The sequence below is a fragment of the Cricetulus griseus genome, chromosome 6 (assembly GCF_003668045.3).
Source record: "Cricetulus griseus strain 17A/GY chromosome 6, alternate assembly CriGri-PICRH-1.0, whole genome shotgun sequence".
Lineage (NCBI taxonomy): Eukaryota > Metazoa > Chordata > Mammalia > Rodentia > Cricetidae > Cricetulus > Cricetulus griseus.
In genome coordinates this window covers 135,347,155-135,374,940 of record NC_048599.1, presented here as the reverse complement: position 1 = coordinate 135,374,940, position 27,786 = coordinate 135,347,155, and the positions used below count along the sequence as shown (strand labels likewise).

The following is a 27,786-nucleotide window of genomic DNA, read 5'->3' as shown; positions in this document are numbered from 1 at the left end:
ACTGAGGGGGTCCCATGGAGAACCCCAAACAACCCAGGCTGGTGTAAAGATAGAAGGTTGCTCTCTGCAAACTGGTAGTAGAGCCCCATTGCTGAGGACAACATCTACATAGCTCACTGAATGTGGAGAGGTGGAGCTTGTGCTTGCATTGGAGTACCCAACCCCACGTTCTAGTCTCTTTGCTTAGGGAAAGTACTTTGTCAGCTACAAAAGAGAAAAGTGGACATCCACATTGTCACAAAACCTTTGACCAACAATCTATCCTGCCTGCAAGATGAACTAGGGCAATGGTGGTGCAGAACTTGTAGGAGTGGTCAGCCAATGGCTGGTTTAACTTGAGACTCATGCCACAAGAGGGAGCCCATGCTCTACACTGCCTAGATCTCCAAGAACTGGAGACTAGCTCTGAGACCTAGGGTAGACCTAAACACAACTGGCAGGGGGAAAGAAATCCAATGATTCCTAATGATATTCTGCTTTACTCGTAGACTCATAGATCAGTGCCTTATCCAGTAGTTGTCAGAGAGACTTACTCTGGCAGCAGATGGGAGCAGATACAGAGACCCACAGCCAGACATTATGAGGAGAGAAAGTATAAATTGGAGGTCTCCTCCCCTCAGAACTTGGGATAACCCTTGGAAGAGGGCGAAGAAAGATTGTAGGAGTCAGGGGAGATGGAAGACACCAGGAAAATAGGACCCACGGATTCAGCTAAGCTGGGTGCATACAGAGCTCACAGAGGCTAAAGTGGCAACAGGAGGGGCGGCATGAGTATGCACCAGGTTTTCTGTGTGTATGTTGTGATGGTTAGCTTGGTGTTTTTGTGTGACTCCTAACTGTAGGAGAGGGGGTGTCTCCGACTCTTTTGCCAACTCTTGGGACCCTTTTCCACCTGTTGGGTTGCCTTATCCCAGCTTCTTTGAGAGGGCTTTTGCCTTGTCATATTGTATTTTGTTTGTTGTGTTTGTTGTTGGAGGCCTGCTCTTTTCTAATGGGAGGCAGAGGAGGCGTGGATTAGGGGAGATGAGGGGTGGGTGTGAGCTGCGAGGAGTGGGAGGGAAGGGAAATCATGTTCAGGATGTATTGTATGAGAGAAGAATCTATTTTCAATTAAGAATAAAAATAAAAAATGAGATTCTTTAAACTATTTCATTAAAAATAATTTCATAGTGTTGGAATTATTTAGAAATTGGGTATATAGTTAAGGATAAGAAGCCATAGGATTAAGAACATTGCTCTCATATTGAAAGTCAGACTTAATATTGCTAAAATGAAGAACATTGTTTACAACAAACAGATGTTTTAGATTTTCCTATTGTTTTTTTCTGTTTTTCACTTGCTTGCTTTTTAGGTACAGCATACATTGGAAGAAGGGATTTGTGTGTGTTTGTGTGTGTGTGTGTGTGTGTGTGTGTGTGTGTGTGTGTGTGTTTTAATTTTTTTATGTGTAACACAGATGGTGTCCTAGCAATATACATAGGAGGAATACAGGACTACTCTGTTAATTAATGCTCTAATTGTCTTTAGGAAAGTAATAATATAAAATAATCTTTATATTGAAATGGTGCAGAATAGTAAGTGTAAGGATTCAGGTATTATGCTGGTCTGCCCCTGTCACCTTGCAAAATGCACTCAGGCAGTACCCTGGTCAGCTCAGGGTTCCATGACTATTAGTTTGCACGTAGGTGCAAAGGACCCCTTTAAAAGAGAGACCCCTCTCTCTACTCTCTGTTTCTTCTTGGCTGTCTCTCAGCCTCTCTCTATGGCGACCGGCCATGGTGGTCAGCCATTACCCCTGTTCCTCTTCTCTCTCAGTCTCCCTACTCTGCTGGCCTGGATAATAAACTAATCAACATGTCTCATCTTAAAGCTTTCTCTTTTCCCTTTTTTAAAAATAAAAACATAACATTGGCACCTGACTTGGTTTAGGCTCTCTCTGTAAACTCTTGAAGCTTGCTGGCGGGATAGGCTTTCTCTGTAACTTCTCCTGCCAGGGACATGGGAAATTTCAGGGATCCTAAAATCTGAACTCATAACCCACTTCCATCTCGGCTTTTTCTGACAGTTCCTCCTGCCTTCAGAGCCTGAGATGCCAGAACTCTGTACACTTCAACTCGCTGCTTTTCCAATTAAGGATCTCTGGAACGCACTCATCTGCCTGTTTGCTGCAATCCAGTAAGATACCCATAACTTATCCCATGGGGCAGACCCAGCACTACATTTTGGAGTTAGCTCTGGGTACATTTTTTCGGTTTCGGACTGCTGAGCCTCTTTCGGGCTTTCTGCTGGGTGCTCTCAGACAGAGCAATCTGTGCCATTTTTGGCCTTGCCCACGGGAAATACATTTTACAGGATCTTAGCGAGTAGGTAAATGAGCGGACTTCTGCCTCCCAGTGGGAAATTTCTTTCACCTGGGAATGTCCCTCATCTTTTTGTCTATCTCTGCCTGTGTTTCTTCTTGGCAGTGTCTGCTTGAGACGCTCTGAGAGTTTTGTTTGTTTGTTTCTTACTGCCTCACTCATGGAGAAAAACTTCTCGCAATTGAGAATGTACTTACGAGGGCCCCCGCCATCTCGGCCATGTGGGCTAACCTGGGGGCCACCATCTTGGTCATGTGCCATCCTAAGGCCTGCCCACTCAGTTCATTGACTTGCACGGACAAGCACTGCCACTAGACATCTTGCCTTTTATTTCTTCTTTCACTTGTTGGGTTCATTTCCTGAGGGTCAGGCATGGGATCCCGCTCCAGGAGCGGTGCTTTTTGCTTTTTCAGTTCGGACCGCTGGGTCCTTTTTTGGTTTCGGGACAGCTGTGTCCCCTTTGGGGCCAGGCCCCTAGCAACTCCCACGGGCAGATGTGCATCCAGAGAGGAGTTTTTGCCGGTTTTCCACTTGCCTCACTGATGGGAAATGCATAGAGGAACCTTTCTGGTTTCATCCAACAAGCAGGTAAACAGACAAAAACAGCTTATGGTCGACGCCATCTTGGCCATATGGACTGACCTGGGGGCCGCCATCTTGGTCATATGACCTACCTGTAGGCACGCCCAGCTCCAGCAGCCTGTGCCAGCAAACCTGTCTACCGGATTTTTTGATTTCTGCCAGATCTTTTTGCTTTTTATTTTATTTTTTTGTGTGTGATTTCTTCTTTAACTGGCTCTGTTGTTCATGGCTTGTTTACTAAATACTATGCCTTTCCAGGGCCCTCTGTTTAAGTTTACTCTGTCCCTTTAAATCTCCTGTCTGTTTGCTACAATGTACGGATCAGAAATTATATTCTGGTTCCCCCTTTTACTGTTATCCAGTCCTGCTTGTCTCTGTACCTGTAATTTAACTTTATACTTATCTAGCTCTATATGCAACTTAAATTAAACTGTGCTAAGTCTCATATTTCTAAATTGCTATGAATGTTTAAATGATGGTAAACATTTAAAGTCATAAAGGTCTAATTTAACTATACTTAAAATATAAGCTAAGTCTATACAACTTAAATTTAACTCATGTATCTTTAAATGATGATCAAAATTTAAAATCACAAAGGTCTATTTCAAACTAACAAAATATTTATACCACTCGGTCCATCCTGTAAACCGTTTACAAAGGTACAGCTTTTATCACAAAAGGGGAGTTTTCTCTAACTAAAGGCAAACTTAACTGCTGAGATACTAAACAGACAGCCCTCAAATGCTCAGAGATCTAGAGAATATGGCATTTAAAATGTTTTGTTAAAAAGCTTTTTATAACAGAGAGATAGGCCAGCTTCTGGCTCCACCCTATTTCCTCCAAGAAGACTGATGGGCACTAAAGAAACTTCATCTCGAGTCAGTGACAACGCTAGTCACTGAGCAAACCTGCCCTTCACCTCAACTGCTACAAGGTACTCCAGACTGTGGATAAGATGACAATGGAATCAACTTTCCCGGAGTTGCTTGGGTCAACAGTAGGCGACTCTTCCTATAGTCTGTAATCCACAAGTCACATGCTATCAGCAAGAAAGCAGGTGTCCTGCAGTCCACTACTATGGATGGAGGACCTTGGGGGTGGCTGTCTATGCAGCCTGCTGGCAAGTCTCTGTTATTCTTTAATCATTGATTCAGGTAAAATCTTATCCTTCTCAAGAACTCTGATGCTTTTGATGACTGGTAGTCTTGACAGCTTAAAGCAAAACAGATTCCAGGAACAGGTATTTTAGGGTTTATCTATGTGAAGATAGGAAAGTGTAAGATGTATGAAGGTCTGAGAATGTAGTTACGAAGGTCTGAGGATGGAAAGGTCTAACATGGTGGATAAATGCAAGTTGTGAAGGTCTGAGAATGGAAGGTCTAAGATGGTAATATAAAGTGTATGAATTAAAGTTATAAAGGTCTGAGGATAAAAAGGCTTAAGTGATGATAAAGTGAGTTGTGACATTAAAAAGCATGAAATATGTTCCCGATTTCTCTATTTTTCATGCTACTGTTCATAGTCAGTTCTACAATACTATTGTACGATCATAACTACCAGGTCAAGATTAAGATGATTTTCATTATCCTAAAAAAAAACTGTCAATTTTAAAATGATAATGCTTTCAGCCAAGTTGCTTCTAACATAAATATGCTGCTAATGTGTCTAATACTTACGTTTCCACAAACTCTAAGGATTCTTGTAAGTTCCAGGGAGCTGAATTGGATCCAAACAAACAGGTCTAAGGGGCGTCAGGGAGTTCTTTACAGCCTGGACTGCAATGAAACAACCAGCTACCCCAAGACGTGACAGCACCCCAACCTTCTCGGGTCCTCTAAAGATGGTCAACGCCCCCCACGTCAGCAGGAAGCAGTCTTGAGAATTCGACGCCCTTATTCCTTAACCTGCCATGTCTAACACCCCACCTTTTTAAAAATAATACGTAGAGGTGGGAATGAAAGGTTCAGGCCCTGCCTCCTGACAATGGTCAGGGCATGCATAAGAAAACGTGCTACCTGAGGTCTGCAATTAATAAATGGGACCTCCTGAAATTGAGAAGCTTCTGTAAGGCAAAGGACACAAAACAACTGCCAACAGAATGGGAAAAGCTCTTCACCGACCCCACATCTGACAGAGGGCTGATTTCCAAAATATACAAGGAGCTCAAGAAGCTACTCACCAAAACACCAAACAATGAAATTAAAAAGTGGGGTGCAGAACTAAACAGAGATTTTTCAACAGAGGAATCTGAAATGGCTGAAAGACACTTAAGAAAGTGCTCAAAATCCTTGGCCATCAAAGAAATGCAACTCAAAACAACTCTGAGATACCACCTCACACCTGTCAGAATGGCTAAAATCAAAAATACCAATGACAATCTATGCTGGAGAGGATGTGGAGAAGAAGGACACTCCTCCATTGCTGGTGAAAGTGTGAACTTGTAAGACCACTCTGGAAATCAGTATGGTGGTTGCTCAGAAAAATGGGAATCAGTCTACCTCAAGATACAGCCATTCCTCTCTTGGGTATAGACCCAAATAGTGCATGTTCATACAACAAGGACATATGTTCAACCATGTTCATAGCAGTATTGTTTGTAATAGCCAGAACCTAGAAGCAACCTAGATGCCCCTCAACTGAAGAATGGATAGAGAAAATGTGGTGCATTTATACAATGGAGTACTACTCAGCAGAAAAAAGCAATGGAATCTTGAAATTCGCAGGCAAATGGATGGAACTAGAAGAAACCATCCTGAGTGAGGTAACCCAGTCACAAAAAGACAAACATGGTATGTACTCACTCATATATGAATTTTAGACATAGAGCAAAGGATTACCAGCCTATAATCCTCTTCACCAAAGAAACTAGGAAACATGAAGGTCTCTAAGGGATAAATAGACTCCAGGAATGGGAAGTGGCATGAACTCCTGAGCTAATTGGGAGCATGAGGGTAGGGGAAAGGGTGCTGCCACAATAAGAGCACAAGAAGAGGAGTAGAGGAGAAGAAATGGAGGGGCAGAGATATTGAGTTGGGGGAAGAATAGAGGAGAGAGAGCAGGATGAGAGATACCATATCAGAGGGAGCCACTATAGGTCCGAGAAGAGATCTGGAACCAGGGAGATCTCCAGAGACCTACAAGGATGACAGGATCTGACAATCCAGGCAGTGGTGGAGAGGATAACCTAAAAGCCCTTCCCCTAAAATGAGATTGATGGCTACTCTTTATGCCATCCTAGAGCCCTCATCCAGTGGCTGATGGAAGCAGAGAAAGACATCCACAGATATACACTGAGCTGAAATCTGGAATTTATTTGAAGAGAGGGAGGAATGAAGAACGAAGGGGTCTGTATCAGGTTGGAGAAACTCACAGAAACAGTTGGCCTGAACAAGGGAGAGCACATCGACCCCAGATGCTGTCCAGGAGGCCAGTACAAGACTGATCCAGCCCCCTGAACATGGATGTCAATAAGGAGGCCTCTGCACTCCAGGGAGCCTCTGGAAGTGGATTAGTATTTTTCCCTGGTGCAAGAAGGGACTTTGAGAGCCCATCCCACGTGAAGGGTCACACTCTGGCCCTGGACACATGGGAAGGTCCCAGGCCCAGCACAGGAAGTTTTGGTGGACTTTGCAGAGCCCCTGTTGAGGGCCCTACCCTGCCTGGGGAGTGGTGGGTGGATGGGGTGGGGGGTATGTTGGGGTGTGGGAGAGGAGGGATGGGGGTGAGGGGAGGGAGAGGGAGAGGGAGAAGTGACTTACATGTGAACCAAGCTTGTTCCCTAACTTGAACTAATAAAAAAAAAAAAAAGAAAGAAAAGAAAAGAAAGCGTGCTACATCATCGCCACATCACCAGTCACCCATTATGACTCTGGACATGTGTGGAACCTCAGTGCGCATGCGCAGTCTTCCCTTTGAGAGCTCCAACTTTCCTATGTCACTCTCTCTCTACTCTGTTTCTTCTTGGCTCTCTCTCAGCCTCTCTCTATGGCGACCGGCCATGGCAGTCAGCCATTACCCCTGTTCCTCTTTTCTCTCAGTCTCCCTACTCTCCTGGGCCCGTATAATAAACTAGTCAACATGTCTCATCTTAAAAAAGAGAGAGAGAGAGAGAGAGAGAGAGAGAGAGAGAGAGAGAGACCCTGCCCACTTCTCTCTCTTCCCTCTCTCTTTCCTGTTGTTCACCTGGGGCAGACTGGAATTTTCTTCTCTCCCTCTTCTCTTCTGTCCTCTCTCTGTCTCTGTGTCTTTTTACCTCTTTTCTCTTTCCTTCTCTTTCTAATAAAACTCCCCTCTTAAGCTCTGCTGCCTGGCATGTTTATCCTCAGCTTCCTTCTACCTCGCCCTCCATGGAATCCACCAAGGTTCCCCACATGATAAGAAAAATAATAACCCTTGTATGAAACATTACTTTATTCTTTTAGATGTCCTGTGATCTTTTGTAATTTAGGGATCTGAATCCTACCTGCTAATATCAATAACTCCCTACCTAGGAGGTGAGGGTATTAAATGAGATAATGCATATAAGGTACTTTGATAAAATCTTAATAAATGGAAGTTCGTGGGCTGGGAACTCCAGTTTGGTTAGACAATAAATAAGAATCCTAAGTTCATTTTAAAAGTGTCTTAGAATTGCATCCTCATGTGCTAAAAAGACTTCTAAAGGCAATAATGATTTTATTAACACTGAGAAGTTACTGTAGTAATAGATGTTGTAGTGTGTGGTCTAATATTCCAAAGGAAGGGAAAGGAGTCTCGAGATTTGGCCATTGCAACCAGACAGCTTGATGTTTCAATCCCACAGAAAATTCCAGGTGATTTATGGACTGGGAAAAAATGTTTTATATAAATGTTAAGAGGAAGCTGTGGTTGCTGAAACCAGAACTTAATAAAATGCAAGTCATGCTGAAAGCAAAAACATTCCTTTTTTAAAAAAAGAATTTGGTATGAAAAACTAATCAGAAAATGCCAGAGATAAGTAAATATTTCAAGAGAGCATGTGAAAATGGTTAAATAGCACTTTGATAGGCTAATATATATTTTGAATAGCCAAATAAGCATTCTTTATAAATTATCTGATTATATAGTTTATATTCTGTAGAGTGTTTAATGAAATCTTGAAGATCTTGGAGTAAGCAAAGTATTGTGAAACAATACTCTAGTCCCAGTAGTAGTGTCCACAAATAGATAGCCTTTGACATACTGTGATTATTTACAAGTGCCTTTTTTGTTTTGTTTTGTTCTTTGGTTTCTCTATGTAACAGCTGTTTCTGTCCTGGCACTCTCTCTGTAGACCAGCCTGGCCTCAAACTCACAGAGATTCACCTGCCTCTGCCTCAAAGTGCTGGGATTAAGGCATTCACAACTTCACCACCGACTGGCACAAGTGTTATTTTTTAAAAGGAACACAGTCTTTCCAACCAAAGAGAATCAAGGAGCAAATTATATAAAAATACCTTATAGAATGAGTACTGTTGTCCTAAGTCTTGATTTCAGGTTTTTCAATGACTAGGTTTTATTTTTATTTTTTAAGGTAAATGTTATATCAAGAAAAATTCTTGTTAAAATATTATAAAGATTAACATATCTAATTTATAAAGAGCACATACACATAAAGAAAAGCATCAGGAGGATCCCATTGAAATGAGAGTGAAGGGAATGAACGGAAGCTCTACAGAGCTAACAGAATGAACATTATCCTCACTTATTGTCAATGAAATGGAATGAAAATTAATATTCACAATTATCATGTAACAAATTAGCACAGTCATAGACAAGCATGGTATTTTCTGTGTGAGGGCATGAACAGAGGGCATGAACAACCAGGGTCCTGAATTGTTGCTGGGAGTGGACAAAGAGCTTGCTAATCAAATTAATACTTTGGATTAAGAGTCTTGACAATGTTCAAAACCAGCAATTCAATTTCCAAGGAAACAACACCCTTCCAGGGTGATGGTTAGAAGTTCTCCATGAATATTAGTTGTAAAGGTATTTCTCCTGATGTGTGTGTGTGTGTGTGTGTGTGTGTGTGTGTGTGTGTGTGTGTGTGTGTAAGAGAGAGAGACAGAGAGACGACAGAGAGACAGACAGACAGACACACACTCACACACACACATACACATACACACACACACACACAGAGAGAGAGAGAGAGAGAGAGAGAGAGAGAGAGAGAGAGAGACTTTAGCATTTTTCCTTTCTTTTTGAGATTATTTGTATGCCGTTTGCTTAGTTTAAGCAAACTGTAATGGGAATTCTATCTAGGAGGTCCAAGGCAATAGGTTTGGATTGGACGTAAAGATTTTTATGGAAGCAAGGGTGGGTGCTGTGGCTTTACTGAATTCCACTCAGTGGAATTATGTCTGCTATTAGTAACACTTAGATCCATGTGATACTGAAAGAGATGGAGAACATGGAACAGAGCAGAACACCTCACTAGTGGAAGGAATCAACATTTGTCAGTGCAAGTGTAAATGCATAAACATGTTTTTAACTATTTAAGGAAACAAAAGTCTGTGTGCAACTTATTTTATGAGAGCATTATGCCTCTGTTTCTATCTATTAGCTAACAATCATGTAGAGATGAAAGTGGGACTTAAGACAAGCCCTAAAAAACCATGGGTGAATTCTTCATTTTCAAGAGGCTCAAAATTAGGAGTACGTGTGCCAATCCTTTTATGGGAACATGGACAGCTTCAGGCTACTTTAAATTTAGCTTAAAGCTCTCATGCTCCTCCTCGACTTGAAAAATTTTCCAGATTTGATTCCAACAAATCAGCAGATGAGCTTAAGAGTCAAAAATTAAGACACATGAAGGCAGGGAACTCCAGACAACAATCACGCAGAGCCAGCTGTTCTTGGCCCTAAATTTTAGCAACTCTGGGTTTCTGAAGGTGGCATGTGGTCTTGCAGTAATCCTGGTCAATCTAGTGTTTTGCTTTAAAAACAAAACAAAACAGCTCTCTTGCCCACTTGGAACTCACTTGTGACAGCTGCTGAAAAAACAGGAAGTGATTGGAATGCTTTTACAGCTTTTGTGGACCGCGGGCTGCTTTACAGCCTGTCTCCAGAAAGCAGCTGTACAGGGGGTGAAGCACCAACAGGAGTCTCCTACCTCACTGAGCTCCGCTTGCCAGTTTTGGGCGCATGTCAAATGCAAAGCACGTTTAAGTACTGTGGTTTATTTCTTATTCATGTATTATTATTATTATTATTTTTTTCTTATTTGGCGGGGTTTGTGGGACGGTTGGGTTACAGAAACTAGTGGGGGAGGGGAGGGAAAGAGGGAAAAGAAGGAACTAGGAAGAGAGGAAGTTAAACTCAGCTCCCCTCCCTGTCTTTATTAGGGAACCCAATATGGCATCTTGCATGAGGAGCTTGTTTTCTGACCACAGCAGATACGTTGAATCTTTCCGGAGGTTTCTAAACAATTCCACGGAACACCAGTGCATGCAGGAATTCATGGACAAGAAGCTGCCAGGCATAATAGCAAGGTAACAAAAAGGCGTTTCTGTCAATGGGCTAACCAGTGGGCCAAAGATGGATAGTTGGACACAGCCCAATCGGTAGGCAGAGGTGGAGGAAACATTGGGATTAGAGTTAGAGCGGATCTCAGCTACCTGCTGCGGCCGGACCTTGCCTAAACCGGCTGGGCTAGCTTCTGCTGCTCTGTGTTTGCTTTAAATACCCTTTAAATACCGAGACACTGATTTGTGCTGCATAGCTGGCAGTGCAGTGTTAACCATTTGAAGGCTTTAAAGGCACAAGCCCGACCTTATTTGGAAAAAGATAAGGTACAAATCATTAACCTCAGATTTTTTTTCTAGCTTCTTTTCAAATTCATTTTTTTTTAAAGTTCCAAATGGATACTAGTGTTCTTTTCTTTAGAATCAAATATAAGTAATTGCAGAATACTGTTTGCTTCAGGGCAGAGAATTAGTGCTTCTCAATTCTAATGAATTCAATTCATTTCCTTTATCTGTTATTGTAATCATTCTGCCAAAAGCTGTCTTTTCCTTTCAACTTAATATTACTAAAATGATCCTGAAAAGGGATTGTCTTAACCATTCTCAGTGAAACTGGTTTCTTGCCTCTCCAGACTCCTTTATTTATCACTTATTTTTGATTAATGTGTTCAATTTGTACGAAAGCTGATAAGCATTATCCAGGTAATGGATTCCGCAGGCTAAAGATAATCAAGTCAACTATCTGGGGATAAATTGTTTCCACTTGTTCTGTTTCAAGAAGTAACTATGGAAAACTAGTAAGAAATGACTGACTGTGGACCTAATTTACAAACAACAAAGAAATCTGGTATTTTATCTTTTGCAGTCTGACTTTCTCTGTGGAGTTAGTTTCCTGTGGTAATTCTTCTGTCTAACTAGAGCAGACTTGTTGGACAAATACAGAATTCTCCTCCTTCTCTTCCTCCTTTTATCTGCTGTTTCCCCAGCCTTGTATTTTCTGTCTTAACAAGGTTAAAGAATTGATGTGTAATAGGATAAAGGGTAAAATATCTAAACCATGGGCTAAACACCCCACCCTATGCACTCATAGATAGATTCCACTAAGTATAAGTGGATTTGGGATTTACAGTCCACAGCACAAGAAGTTGGGAGGGACACCTGGTGGTTGGGAGATAGAGGAAAAATTTCAGAAGAAAGTGAAGGCTCCCTCTGAGGCCCTGAATTAGACACAAACCACACCCAAACTCCCGTTTTCACAGAGAGATCCTTTATTAATGGAGGAAGAAAAGTTAAAGTGGCTACTTTCTGACCCAGGCAAAAAAACAAAACAAAACAAGAAAACAAAACAAAACCAAAACAAACAAAACAACAACAACAACAAAACAGCAACAAATGGCCTTGCTGGTATAATTTTAGGGGGAGATAAAGGGAAGGCCTGTGTTAAAATGAGCTAAGATGCATGGGTGTTTGGATTGGCAATGTTAATTAGGTGAACTAAAGGGAGCTTTTGATTGCTGGACTTTAATACTTTTATGGCTAGACCTTGGTAGTCAGCAGGAGGAGGAAATGGCCAAACAAGGAAATAGACCTTCTTGGCTAGCTTTAGGAGTGTAATCCAACAGTTTTTAGCAAGGCAGAGGGAACTTGGGAGAAGGGCATAGCCTGCCAGAGCCACATGCTGGAGTGGGCTAGTCCCTTCAGAAGGAATACTGGGTGAATTTGATCAAAACTTTTTATGTATATGTCTGACATTTTCAAAGTAAAAACCATTAAAGCAGTTACCAAATAGACACCTTTTATCTGAAATTATAATTTACATGTTGGGACCTTTCTACTCATTTCTAAAAGTACAGGTTATAGGTTACTTTCTCAATACATTTTCAGATTGGATAATACACATTCACCTCTTAGCTTAACCAGATCCTTGGTTTTCTTCACCCTCTCAGGTTAGTCTTAAGATGGATGGGTTTAACACAACAATGGCCCTACCCTGTCTTCTGAATGCATCTAGTCTAGATGGAATTTTGAGGGTAGAATTTGTGAAAGACATGAGATTTGATACAGTGGTAATACATAAAGTTATGAATTTCTGACTCCAAATGTCATTATTAAGGAAGCAATTTTGCTAGACATGGGGGCCCATGCTGTAACCCAGCACTTAGGAGGCAAAGGCAATATCTGTAGCAGTAATAATATAAAACCAGAGGTAGATATTGGGGTTCAAACTGAAGATTAAAAATGCTAAACACCAGAGAGATCTTACCTCTCCCAAGGTTGGGGCTGTCCTGTCCTCAGCATGGCTAGAGCCTAATTGCCTGGTCAGAGATCCTGCTCCTGTCTTATATACCTCTCTAGTGCTGGGATTAAAAATGTGCAACACCACTGCCTGGTCTCTGTGGCTATGACTAGCTTTGCATTCTGATCTCCAGGCAAGCTTTATTAGAACATAAACAATATATTACCACAAAGATCATGAGTTCCAGACCAGGATAGGCTACAATGTGAGACTCTGTTTCAAAGAAAACAAAAAAGAAAAAGAAAGAATGAAAGAGAAAAGAAAAGAGAACATATTTTCCCTTTAAAATTAGATTCTGCGAAAAGGAACTCCATTTTTTGCTTGAAGTAGTTTAAAAGTTACATGGTGCTACAAAATGCTTCCAAACCTCCCTGTTTCTTTAAGGGAGTAGTTTTCGAAAGTGGGAGGTTGGGTATGGCAATTGCATAATTAGTGTAATACTTTTTTTTTAATAAAATGCTTTTGTGTTTTAAAAATCCAAATGATTTTAGAAAGCAGATAACAACAGCAAATAGTAATTCCTTTTCCCAAATACTTTGTCAATGAATTCCACTCTCCAAAAGCAACTATTTTTAACTAAACCTTTTTGTCCATATCAAAATCTTCAGTTTCTTGTAAATTTTTTTCAGTAGTTTTGAATAACATGCTTTCTTCTATTTCTTCAGTTTCATTACATTCTTGAGATGCTGTTTTCTTGTTTGTTTTTCTGTTTGGCTTTGTTGCTTTGTTTACTGAATTTTGAAAATTTCCGAATATTGAACTTACTGTGATAACTCTCAGGAATTCATCCTTGATCCAGGTGCTTCTTCTTAAATTCTTCACTTACGAATATCTGCTAAACTAAAATTTCTTAGAAAAAAACTTGGTAAGTTAGATGAAAACTTCTGTCAGTCTATCTTGCAGCCTCTTTTTAGAACACTCTCTTTTCCCCTTTGTTCAGGCAGCAATTGTGTGCTCAGACCTTTTTCTGACCCTTAAATCTGCATCTGAAAGAAGCCTGGAGAATTTCCTACCCATGCCATGGGTGGAATGCATTCTGATTTTACCTTGAAAGTACTTACTCATTTTTTTAAAAAGTTGATTCCTAGGATAGGCATACAATAAACACATAACACATATTTGTTTATTGAAAAGAAAACAGGGGGAAGAAAGAGGAAAAGACATATAGAGGTGGCATGGATCACCATGTCCTTTCCCAGGCCCAGGCCCAGGCCCAGGCTTTATGTCATCCATGTAAAAGGTCCACAGAACCATGTGTTCTAGTCTCCAAAGAAATGACACTTTTTCCATGTGAGATGTTTATAGTGGTGCTTCTGTGTCTCCTAAGTACAGGAAAGAGATGGAGCCTATGTTTTCAGGGACTCTAAAAAGAGCAATAGAAATAAAGAACCACAGACATGACTGTCCATTCATCCATTAGTCTTTGCTTTTCAGTGGACTTGATAGAAAGAATTGCAAATCACCTTTGGTGTTTTTCCTAAATTCTATAATTTTGTTTGTTTGCTTGCTTTTCAGGATTGGAGAAACAAAATCAGAAATTAAGATTCTGAGCATAGGCGGAGGTGCAGGTATGAATAATACATACAAAATTTATATTCTGCTAAAGGCATCATGGTATTTGTTAGCTACATAGCTCATGAACCTTATAAATACTTATACTGTTATCATTCAACTCAAATTAATTGCCCTCAATAGATTCATTGGCTTGAGATATTAGCCTTCATTATAATGTAGGATAGGTAAGAGATGAAATTTTCTTATTATTTTTGTAAGTAGAAAGCCAGGATAACTTTGAATATTATTTCTTATCCAAAATTATTTACATATATATAGAAAAGGGAAGTTCCAGAATTTCTTTAAGCTTGAGCCCTTTAAGGAGTGTGGTGATATTTTGTTTGTTTTTTAACAAATAAAGCTTGCCTGAAGATCAGAGTGCAGAGCTAGCCACACTAGTTAGCCATAGGGACCAGGCAGTGGTGGCATACACCTTTAATCCCAGCCCTTGGGAGACAGAAGCAGATGGAACTCTGTGAGTTGAAGGCCACCCTGGGCTACATGAAATTGATCCAGTCTAAAAGAGAAACAGCAGTGGTGGCTCACACGTTTAATACCAGCTCAAAGGAGGGAGAGACAGAAGTGAGATGGCTGAACAGAGAGAGGAATATAAGGTGGGAGGAGACAGGAGCTCATTGCATTCAGTCTGAGGATTTGTAGAGACAGGATTGTTCTTTCCGTCTGAGATAGAGGTAAGAACTAGGGGCTGGCTGCTCTGCTTTTCTGATCCTTCAGCTTTCACCTCCTAATATCTGACTCATTGTTTTATTATTAAGACCAATTAAAATTCTCCCTAAAAAGAGTAGTCCATGGATTGGTTATTTGTTTACTATTACTGGTCCATGTGAAGGCCTGGAAACTTTCACCAGACTGTAAGTAGATGTACAACTCCTTTCATTGAAAATATCTCAATATGGGCAAAAATTACTTAATTATAGTTAATTTACAGTATTGTATCCTCATCTCTAAAATGAATTGACCTTACTAGTTCCTTCTTCTGAATGAATTCTAAAAGTATTTTTTAATCACTCAAAGCACATTCTTATCTGTGTTTTATTAGCATAACTTGGTCTTATTATTCTTAAGAGGTTTTATTCTATAAGAAAAATCCTAACTCTGGCAAAGCAGATAGATGTACATATTATTTGTAACTACCCCCAATGAACTGTGTATCTTTGACTGATACATAAACTGAGTTTTTCTCATCAGTAAATTGGAAACACTGAGTCTCATCCACAGGATTATAATAAGAAAGCATTTATAAAGTGCTAATCATATGCTATTCATCTTGTAAGGCAAGAAACACTAAAATGACAAGTTTCTTCTTGAGGGTTAGTATTCGTTTAATTTTCAAGGTGTTAGACATCTTTAACTTAATATATTAATATAAAACATGCTGACATTGTTATGATTACAGCCTACTAAGTGGAAACTATGCTGCCACCTGTTACTTAGTGTCCTTAAGCCTGTTAAATACAAACACAGCGCCATATGAATGAGATGGATTGTAGCTCATATGAACACAAAGGAAATCAAGAGCCCTTCAGTGAAAAAGAATAGCTAGTTTATAGTGGCATTATTTGTTCAGTTTTCATAAAATTCAGTGTGCTATAATGTAATTAGGGCTAATCCTAAAAATCCATTTGCTCTGTTATCTTTAACCACATAGATAGAGAAAGCAGCAAAGATAAATCAAGAAGGTTACTGTTGTTAATCATGCTATGGAGAATGTTTAAGCTATGATACTGGGTTATTGCTTACTGATACTATAAGCACAAGAATTGAAATAGTGATGAATTACCCAAGGGGTGTCCTTTTAATTCACTTAATGAAGAGAGTATTTCCATTATGTTTGCATATGAGTTTCAGATAGCGTCCAAGCAGCAGGACTATAAATTCATAGTGCCTGTCACATATGCTCAGAGAGTATGAAAAGCCCTACAAGCAACAATAATTAATTATAATCTCTATCACTGTTTATTTAATTGTCTTTTAATATAAAGCTAATTGAATTTCTAATACAAATGTATCTACATAATTTATTTTTTGTTTTGTTTTTGTTTTTGAGATAGGATTTTTCTGTGAAGCCCTGGCTGTCCTGGAATTTGCTCTGTAGAGCAAAGGCAGGCTGGCTTGAAACTCAGAGATCTGTCTGCCTCTGCCTCCCAAGTGAATGCTGGGGTTAAAGGCATGCACTAATTTGCTCAGCTATGTATCCGCATGCTTACGAGCTATCTTATAAAGAATATCCAGCCTGCACACTGATTCTTTACATCAATAAGCACCTAGGTGCCAATAGGATTCATCAAAATATAAAGGGAAGAATACTTTGAGTACTTTTGTTGGAGGCTAAACCTTCTATTGATACCAGGCTCTATCTTTGACAGAATATGGAATAGGGTCATTCTTCCTAAGAAACTAATCAGAAACATAAGAAGAACTTAAAGAGAAATTCAAATTATATACTTAGTTTCATTAACCAAATGAAATAAATAAGTAGTACATTGAATAGTTGCGTAGACAAGGTGTCCTTGCTATGAATGAATGGAATTTCATGTATTTTGAAATTTCATATTGCAGATAGGGAATATTCATCCGACAGCCTAAAGGCAGGCACAGTCCATTGAGGAATCACACATCCTTGCCCCAGAGAGTCAGGATCTGTCATATTTTACCATCTTCAATTAAGAGGTTTATATCATCCTTGAACTTGATTGTACTTGTGGCTCAGTCTCTCAACTCTAATCTCTTGCATATTCAGCCATTGGTCTTATTCTGTTCTTCGTGCTGAGGTCCTACAACACACTTCACAGGATCTCACCACAGTCTTAGCTCCCTGGACTCTGGTTTCACTGTCTGCACGTTCTATCCTCACACACAAAGGGAAAGTCAGCAGATCTGCTACATTACCTCGTGAAAATGTCCTTTCCATTCATACAGTGATGCCATTTCTCCCAGCACAATTGAGCTAACACATACCCAAGCAAACATCGAAGAACTCTGAACGTGAAGTTGCCACTTATCATGGGTGATTGTCCTCAGAGCCCAGTAACTGCCATCTTGAGGCAAACTCTGCCCCCTTGCAAAAGGTCATCTTAGCTGGCTTATTGATAGTTTACACCTTCCCCTAAGTATCCAGCTGTTCCTTATAGACTGCCAACTCTGTACATGCCCTGGAGGAGGGGTTAGAACATATATATACATATATTTATTATACATAAATATATGTATATATATGTTCTAAATTTGTATATATGCCAAGGGGGAAGACTAGAAAGGGGGAATCCATCTAGATGGCTATGGGGAAGCCCTCATTTCCACTGGCTGAGGATTTCCAGGTAGTGGCCAGTGGGGAAGGAGTGCCCATATTCCCTAAGTATTTCCTCACCTGTGCTCCGTCAGGAAGCCTAATATCTTCACTAGAAGAGGGGATAGACCTTAGTTTCATCTCCCCCTGGGAAGAAATTTTAGCAACACTGCTTTATACCACTTAGTTCTCATGTTCTTTGGTTACTTTTTATTTTCAGAAATAGGAGCAGGAGAGTATGCGTATGCAATTTTTTCTTTATAGAAACTGGTGTTTATGTCAGTAGACTTTCTATACCTTATGAAAAATAGTAAGGTTTTTATTAATAATCCAAGCAATTATTAGGGCTCTATATAGTTCAAAAGAAAGGAAATTGATGGAAAACTCCTTTGGGTAGTCTTTAAGTAATTTTCCATATCCATAGCACTATTATCTACAAATTGTATGTTCTAGTGAGGGAGAAATGCCTGAAACAAATATTGTATGAATAAACAGAAAGGAAATCACAAAGAAGACAGATTTATGGACAAAACTCAGACCATATAACCTTTACAAATTCCAGACTGAGCAGCTGTTTATGTGTACATGCTGGTGTTTGTATGCTTTAATCAGAAGTAATGAGCAGCAGGAATTTTTGTTGTTGCTGTTTGTTTTTCTTTTTCAGGGTTTCTATAATCATATCACATTGACTTCAGCAATTGCTTTGCTTTTTAGAGAATTGACATTATTTTTATCCTAAATCTGATAGAATTTGCTTTTTTTGTTCATTTTCAATATTGATGTTACCTTAAAATTAAATCTGTTAGGGCTTTACTATCATTTAATTTCTAGGAGTATTGTTTTAAGTTAGGTGGCACATGTTAAACAAGAAATCGATAGTATTTTTGGTAAGGGGATGCTACTTATTTAACATTTATTCCTGAAAAATGTTCCAGAAAGGAGTTAATGGTAATATGTTCTCCTTGCTATGGACTTGGCATATATGAAATTTATTTTTTCCAGTTATATTCAAGTATCAGAAAGCATTACAAGAGTTAGACAGAACTGAACTCAATAATCTATCCAGCAGCTTTTTATTTGAATTCTCATTAATCTATTATATTATGTATAGGTGTTATGAACCCTCTCATAATTGTTTTGGTAATAATTTTACTGTTATCAGTTGAGAGCACTTGGGTTAGGTGAATTTTTTGTTATGTAACACATAGACACCAGAATTTCTATACAGGATAAAAAATAGAAAAAAATTTATGAGGTTGTGACCTCATAACCTTCCTGGCAGAGGCACGCTTTGTATTTTTTTAAAGATAAAATTTACTTTTGTGTAACTTAATTCAGTTTACAAGGTAACCTGAACATTATTAGGTAGACTAAAGTCCTGGGTCCAACAAATTGTACAAAATAGATATAAAAATTATTAACTTGATGAAAGAGAGAATGAATGATTTAGAAATGCTGAAATATTTGAAAATATGATCCTTACGGCTGGAGAGATGGCTCAGTGGTTAAGAGCACTGTCTGCTCTTCCAAAGGACCCGGTTCAATTCCCAGTACCCACATAGCAGATCATCGCTATCTTTAACTCCAGTTCTAGGGGATCTGACACCTTCATACAGACATACATACAGGTAAAACATTAATGCATGTGAAATAAAAAAAAACAACATTTTTACAGGTTGAAAAAGAGAAAATATGATCCTAGCAGATTCTTAATTTTAGCTTCCTTCGCAAATAAAATTTAAGGGAGCACAGAAGTTTATTGGTTCCAGCTGTTAGGTAAGCAAGTGGGCCGGTGTATCTGGTAAGATAGGATAGCAGCAGAACAAAGATAATTAGAGTGGGGTCTAAATGGACTGATGTGTCTGCTGGGCTTAGAAAGCAGTGTAATGGTGGTACTATGCCATTCCAGGAAAAATAGTTGTGGTGATACTCTGTTTGTGTTCTAGCAAATAAAGCTTAACCGAAGATCAGAGTGCAGAGCTACCCACACTAGTTATCCATGGAGGCCAGGCAGTGGTGGAATATACCTTTAATCCCAGCCTTTGGGAGACAGAGGCAGACAGATCTCTGTGAGTTGAAGGCTACCCTGGGTAACACGAAATTAATCCAGTCTAAAAGAGAAACAGAGCCAGGGGTGGTGGCTCACACCTTTAATCCCAGAACTAGGGAGGTGGAGACAGGAAGGGATATGTCTGGGAATATAAGGTGGGAGGAGACAAGAGCATGGCATTCAGTCTGAGAATTCAGTCTGAGGATTTGTAGGGAAAGGATCACCTCTTTGGTCTGAGGATTCAGTAGAGGTAAGAACTAGTGGCTGGCTGCCCTGTTTCTCTGATCTTTCAGCATTTACCCCTATATCTGACTCCGGGTTTTTATTACTAAGACAAATTATAACTTGCACCACATCAATGTGTGACTTGTTCTGACTAATGCAACAAAGGGTGACTGGCCTTGAACAGAAAATCCCCTTAGGTTGTACAGGTTCATGGTGCTAAGCTACCCTTTGGCCAATTGTTCTACAGAGACAACTGCAGAGTTTCATTGTTTGAGTAAATGGGTAGATTTACAACTTAATAATACTGGTATAGTTATCTTTACACAGACCTAGGCTGCTTTTCCTGAGTGAGTGTTAACTAGGGTCATCATACCCGTCTGGTGAATTATCCTTTTTTCTGTTAAGAGGCACAGGACCTAATTAGTGGCTATAGGCCAAGGTTGTGACCTCTTCACCTTCCTGGCAGAGGCACGCTTTGTATTTTTTTAAAGATAAAGTTTACTTTTGTGTAACTTAATTTTTAAGCAAGTTTATTGTTAAATCCTTTGTAACACCAGCTTATTACTTCCATTTCTTCCTGTACTAGGAGATGGCTGGAAACAAAGGTTAATGTTTAATCATCAAGTTCAATAAATTGAGAATGATGAAAAACAGCATTTGGGGATGAGAGAGCAAGAAAAATGAAGTTGAGTGTACTGATTGCTGTCTTCAGATAGCTCCTGTTGAAAAACCTGCAAAATATTTGTTCTCAGAAATTCATAGCCCAGGAAGGTGGTTTCTCAGTTCACTATAAGGATTTGCCAATAACTAAAACTGCTAGGAAGCAGAAGTAACAGTCTAGACAAGCTGAATCACCTGTTCCTTCATGAATGTCAGCATATCCTGGGAAACAAAACCCTGTTCAGATGTTTTACAAAAGGGCATAAGCAGTAATATTTTGAATGTTTGGGCTAGTAGAGTCACTTGTAGTCTACAATTCTGTGGTTTTATGAGTAGCCTTTTAGGAAAAAGGTTCTCCATTCGAATGGCTGTCACCATGTTTGGTTCTGTTGAAGATGTGAAATTTTTAAACTTTTTTTTAAATTTAATATATTTAGATCATATTTTTTTCTTTTTCCCTGGGCTTCTGTACATGCACTCAATCTTTAGACAAGGTTTTAATTACTTGTAACTTAAAATGGTTAAAATTTGAATTACTAATATATAGCAAAATGACAGTTATTACATGCTGATGTAGACCTTGCTAATATAGTCTTTAAGACTTAGGACTCTCTATAAGTATATTAACCAAGAATGGATCACAAGAGTACATGCCATTGAGCTACTGTTTTAAAGCAGAGCAAACAAGATTCTTTGAGCCAATTTAGTAAGACTTGAAACAGTAAAACAATGATAATTAACAAAGTGTGGACAAAACAACTATTGTTTGTAAATTAGAAGGCCATATATGGGATGCAGAGATGGTTTACTGGTCAGGAGCCACTGCTGCTCTTCCAGAGGACTAGGGCTGGATCCCTAGTATCCACATGGAAGCTCATGACCAGCGGTAACTCCAGTCCCAGGGAAATCTAGTGTCCTCTTTTGGCTTTTGAGGATGTGACACGCTTATGTTTCACAGATATACAGAAAGGCGTGTGTGGCCTCTGTGGGCATTTGCATACCTGGAGTATTCACAAAAGGCAAACAAATAAATCTTAAAAATGTTAAATTATTGAATTAATCTACAAGAACTCCAATTTATTCAATACTTATTACATATCATTAACTATGAAAGTTTATCTTCATATATTGTAATATTTATAGTAACTCTGTAGCATAGACTATATTAGGTCTAATTTATAGATATGAAACATAAGGACAGAAGGTTAACAAATAAGCTTGTGAACTTGTTATGCTCAGGTAGCTTTCCGAATTTGTCAATACTTTTGCTGTCTTGAGTTTTTCGTTTGTTTTTATTTTATATGAAGTGTCATTGTGTACTTCAGTCTGGATCATGATCCGGCTGCCTCAGCATCCTTAGTGCTCGAGTTACAAGTGTGCACCACTACACCTAACTAGTCGCCAAGACCTTTTTACATACTGACATTTTATGTACATCCTTCTTTAAATACTGTAGTAGTTATCTATGCACGTTATTTTTAGAAGAGGAATAAGAGAGGGGTCCAGCTATCGTAAGTTTATTATTTTGTGAGAATGTTACTTGACATTTTGCAGGTGTTACTATTTTTTTCTAGCATCTCTTTAGGGCTTTATTTAAAATCATAGTAGCTCATGTTGAGATGCCTGCAGTCTTAAGATGTTTATCATCTGGAAGAAAGTGGCAGAGTTTGAGCTGAAATACAATCTCAGGTCTAATTTTCCTTAAAGCCTTAATTGCCTTTAGTAATTCTATTTTATTAAAGGCACTCTCAACAATAAACATCATGTAGAAACCGGCTAGTTATTCAAAATAATGTCAAAGTTCTAGTGTAATGGCTTAAAACCCAGCAGAGAGCTAATGTTAAGCATATAGATGGTGCCAAGGGTTGTCTCTTCAATGTGTTCCCTGCACACCCCTCTGTGTGTTCTCTTGCTTCCTTATTAGTTATAACTTAGCCTTTGTACTTTTATCATTTGCCCTGCAGAACTCCATAAGGTGTCCTATTGGCAGTCTGTATATTTTTCAAAACCCTGCTGTGTATTTTATGTGATACTGCAACTGTAGAGAGTTTTAATATTGCCTTCCTTTACCTCCCTGAGTTCTTGGTTGTATGGATCCTTTACAGAAAGGCAGATTAGTAAGAGAAATGCATGTTAATGTGTATTGATTGTACAGTGTTCATCAGGTAAGAGAAACCTCCAAGAGAAATACTTCAAGGGAGTGGCTTGATTCTCCTGTGTATAAAGAAACTTCAGCAAAAAACAATTGCTTGATAAAGAAATGAGAGAAGACAGGAAGAAAGTAGTTTTGGGTTTCTGAGGCTAGGAAAAAATAAAGAGAAGGCAAGTATATGGGCAGAAACTAATTGCAAGTTTTTTTTTTTTCCGTAAATTCCTAGAACTGTTTCTAACAAAGTATAATTTATAACTTAACATTTGGAAAGCAACAACAACAAAAAAGTAGGTTGGGGAAATTTTTCTTTTCTTTGAGCTCAGTTACATTTAGGAATTCTAATGTTAAAAAGGTCATTAATATGGCTATGTAAATAATGTCATTGAAGTGAATACTAACTTGTTAGTGTTAGTTGTTCATACTTGGTTGTACCTGCCTTAGGGTACTATTGAAAAAGAACCATAATCAATTTGAACCCATTCTATTAAAGTTTCATTTTTTGTAGGATAGTTATATAAAAGGTTTAATAGTGGAAATGTTCTAGAAACAGAATTACAAGGGTACACATGTATAGTGATAACAGGCCCATTCACATGATGATGACAATGACTGAGAAATGCAGAGTCTGCAGTCTGTAGGCTAGAGATACAGGGGAGTTTGTGATTCCAGCTCCTGGTACAAATGCTGGCTGTTGGGAGGCTCAATTAGAATCACACATTTGGATTTGCCTAATGGCTTAAAATCTATACATCGATCATCACAGAATATCAGACTAAGTTTTAGAATCCGAAGAAAGCCAATGTCTCAGTTCAGAGTCTTCTATTGTGGTTTTCAATATGCTTTACCTAATTTATTGATTCAAGTATTACTCTAATCTAGAAACATCCTTAAAGATATATTACAATACTATTTAACTAAATTTCTAGGTACCTCATGCCCTGGGAGAGTTGACATATAAGATCAGCAATCAAGGTTAATTTTTACAAATAATGAACATAAGTAAAAAATAATTTAAACATCTGTAGAAATGTTTTAATATATAGTCAAGGGGGAAAAACTATAATGATATCAGCCTGAAGTTACCACTGGTTATAATTAAATCTTTCTAAGCATAGTGATTTGAAAAGATGTTCTTTATAATACATTAGTTTATGCTGATCCATACTTAGATTTTACTAACTGCTTGAACTCAACAAAATGATTAACAGAAAGTCAATTTAAAATAATTGTAACATGCCCAGACTCCAAAATCATTAATTTGCTCTGCTATTCATAAAGGAGGAAGACAAGAAGTTTGATATATTTAAATACAGCTATTTATTCACAGGAAAATTTCTAGACTTTCTTTGTAATGAAGATATTTAATACCATTTCTTGTTAAGACTTTTAGTCAATACAAACAACTTTAGGTGTTTATATGTGCTAAGTCTCAGGATGTCAAAAATAAGTTGACTAAAATGCCCCTTCCTGAGTAAGGACTAATAGTGTTTGCTGGCAAGTGGAGCAGCAAAAGGAGCCTGCATTGCCTTTCTCCCCAGAACAGGTCCATGACTCCCACGTGTCTTTTATTTACCCCTGAACATGCTGTGAATTTCATAATTGTTTGATAAGTCAAGTCTGTTTTATCTTCTGCCATCTATGAGATGTCTCTGTAGCCCAAGAACATAGGTTTCGAAATTATTCTCTTGTGATAGACCGATTGTCTTTGGTGTTGCGGTGTTCATTTGTTCTGCTCAGATTCCCAATCCATTTCTGTCTTCTGATTGGTTTGGAAGGGTCTGCCACACTCCTCTGTCTTCTCCAAGGAGCCACTCTTAGATTCATCACTTTATATTGCTGTTTTGTTTGTTTCTAGTTCATTAATTTTTTGCCTTAGTTTTTATTATTTCTTCCCGTCTACTGGGTTTGGATTTGGTTCTTGTTTTTCTAAACACTTGATTTGCATCATTAAGCCATATATCTTTCTGATCCTTTGGTAGAGGTGCTTAGAGCTACATGTTTTCCTCTGAAGACTGCATTTGATGTGTCCCATAAATTCCTTTGTGTTGTGCTTTCACTTCACTTATTACCAGGAATTTTTTATTTCCTTCTTGATTTTTACTTGACCCATTCATTACTCAGTTGTCATGCAATAATCCTTCTGTGTACTGTGTGAATATATGTTGCTGTGATTGGTTTAATAAACAAGCTGCCTGGCCAGTAGCTGTACAGGATAAAGTTAGGTGGGAAAGCCAAACTGAGAATGATGGGATGAGAAAGGGCAGAGTCAGAGGAGACACCAGCCAGCCACCGAGGAAGCAGGGCATGTAGAAAATGAGGTAACAAGCCATAAGCCACATGGCAAAGCATAGATAAGATATGTGGGCTAATTTAAAGTTTAAGACTTAGCTATTAACAAGCCTGAGGTATATAAAGTTTAAGACTTAGCTAGTAACAAGCCTGAGCTACTGGTCAAGCATTTATAATTTATATGCAGTCTCTGAGTCAGTTATTTGGGAAGCGGCTGTTGGTTATTTGGGAGCAGTCGGTTAGAGCAGGAAAACTCTGCCTACATCCAGTAGTATATTATTTAATCTCCATGAATTTGGTAATTTCTAGAGATTCTTTTGCTGTTGATTTTGAGCCTTACTGTACTGAGGTCAGATAGGAGACACAGAATTACTTCAGTTTCACTGTGTTTATTGAGGCTTGTTTTGTGCTGTAGAGTGTGGTCTATTTTAGTCCCAGAGCTGCTTTATGAAAATATTCTTTGATGTTTGGGTATAATAGTCAGCCTACTCATATCTGTTAGATTGATTTGACATATGGTTATTATTTAATTCTGATATTTCATTCTTTATTTTTTGTCAGATGACCTGTCTATTATGGCAAGTTATTTGTGTCTTCAGTGTTAGCATTTTATGAAATGGGATGAGATAGAAGTTGATGTATATATGATTAGGATTGTAATGGCTCCTTATTTAATTGTTCCCTTGGTCAAAATACTTACTTTTTTTATCTCTTCTGATTAATTTTGTTTGAAGTCTATTTTCGTCAGCTATTAGCATAGGGATACCCACTTGTTTCCTTGTTCAATTTCCTTGAAATACATTTTTTTCTATTCTATCACCCTAAGGTGGTGCCTGTCCTTGAGTTTATGAATTTCTTGTAGACACTAAATAGTTGGATTTTTCTTAATCCATCCAACTAACTTGTATCTCATGGTTGGGGAGTTGAAGCCATTAATATTTAAAGTTCTTATTGAAAGGTATGATTGAATGTTGTTATTTTATTACATTATTTTACTGTTTCTGTTAATCTCATTTTGTGTTTCAGTAAGTATAGCTTTTCTTTCTACAGTCTCTTGGCTTTGCTTGTTCCTCTCTTCAGTCTGAAGCATTGCTTACAGTAGTCTCTGTTGGGCTGGTTCGGTGAACATGAATTCCTTTAGTCTGTTTATAACACAACATGGAAAGTTTTTCTTTTTCCTTCATATCAGATAGTTTCAATTGATAAAATTGTCTGGTTGGCAGCTGTGGCAGTTTAGAACTTGAAGCATATTGCTCCAGGCTCATCTGGCTTATAGAGTTCCCATTGAAGAGTCAACTGTTATTCTCATGGGTTTTCCTTTACATGTGACTTCTGACTTTTCTCCAGAAGCTTTCAGTATCTTTTTTTTTTATGTTTAGTGTTTTACATCAAGAGACTCTTCCCTGTATGTGCTGTCTACTTAGTGTCTTATGTGCTTCTTGCATCTCTATGGCTCTGTCTTTTATTAATTTAAGGAAGCTTATTTTATGCTGTTCAAACTCTGGTCTAGCTCATGGACCTGGCACTCTTTTCATATTACTTTACCTATAATGAAAAAATTTTGTCTTTGCCAGGAGTCCTGAATATTCTTTTCCTGTACTTTAAGAATTTGTCATTTTTTATTATTAATTGATTCAATCCTTCTATTTTATCATGAAATTCTGATATTTTGTGTTCTACTTGATCCATTCTACAGTGAAAGCTCACCCTTCAGCTCTCTGATTGGATCTTTGAATTTTTTCAATTCTGTTTTCATTAAGCTTGGGTTTTCTTCAGTATTTCTACCTTTTTATTGCATTCCACTTTCAAGTCCTATATTGTCTTTATAATTTCATTCAGCAATTTGTTTGTATTTTCTTGAACTTCAATTACAGTTTATTTCTGTCCTCTTTATGTTCATCCATGTGGTTGTCACTTGTCCTTAAATTCTTTAGTGGTGTTTATGATTGTTCTTTTGAATTTTGTATTCTAAAGTTCATCTTGGTAATACCTGTTGGAGAATATTTTTACATAACTGTTAGTCTTTAGGGGGGCTGTATTTTATTTATGTTTCATATTGTTTGTGTTTTTTGTAGGGGACTATGGTATATGGATTTATTTTATTGGTTGCAGGTCTGATATGAGATTCTGACCTGCTTGTTTTGGCTGGATATTTGGTTCTATTTGTGCTTGTGCTGTTGCTAGAACTTGGTTGATATCAGTTCAGATGGGAGGAGTTATTAGGTCAGTCTTTCAGTTACTTGGTATTGGTTGTTGATTGGAGATCCTGGGGTGATTCCAATTAGCTGGCAATTAGTGTGACACATGAGTCTTAAGGTTACTCTAAGAATGCTTGGTTGAAGTCCAACAAAGTTCCCTAGAGCAGTTCCTAGCTCAGGGAAAGGGGCCAGGGCTCCCTGGAAAATGTGGCTTCTGGCTGGACCTGGGCTTGCAAGGCAGCACTCAGGGTTTAAATGGCAGCTGGACCCTGGTCAGAATCAACACGATATCATTTGGATATGGATTCTGTGTGGGCCTGGCCAGGAGACCTTACAGAAATAGATTCTACATTGCCTTGAGAGGCAGAATAGAGGGGGCAGCCATGGTATAAAATAAGGGTCCTGGATTAGACTCAGCAAGAATACTCACAGACTCAGTTCCTGCATGAGCTTGGGCATTGGGGGAGGGGAAGAAAGTGAGTCATACCAACAGAGCTCACAGATTGGATCCCACTGGGCCTAAAATGGTGGCATGGAGTGGTCCTTTCTTTTAGATATTATTGTACTCTTCTTGGAATTGGATTGTTTCAACTAGAACAAAGGTATTGCTAGTAGAACCAAAAAGAGAAAGCAAAGATCTGTTTACTAAG

At 38.6% G+C, this 27,786-nt stretch overlaps 1 protein-coding gene across 1 annotated transcript in view; it reads left to right on the top strand.

The window, feature by feature from the left end:
- Positions 1–656: 656 nt before the first annotated feature.
- Positions 657–27,786, top strand: part of LOC100759779 (histamine N-methyltransferase) — a 41,741-nt gene continuing 14,611 nt past the window's right edge. Inside the window, exons 1-4 of the mRNA XM_027422777.2 lie at positions 657–771; positions 2,066–2,175; positions 10,286–10,432; positions 14,217–14,269. Coding sequence (XP_027278578.1) covers positions 2,090–2,175; positions 10,286–10,432; positions 14,217–14,269 — 286 coding nt within the window. The 5' untranslated portion in view covers positions 657–771; positions 2,066–2,089. The remainder of the gene's footprint in view (positions 772–2,065; positions 2,176–10,285; positions 10,433–14,216; positions 14,270–27,786) is intronic.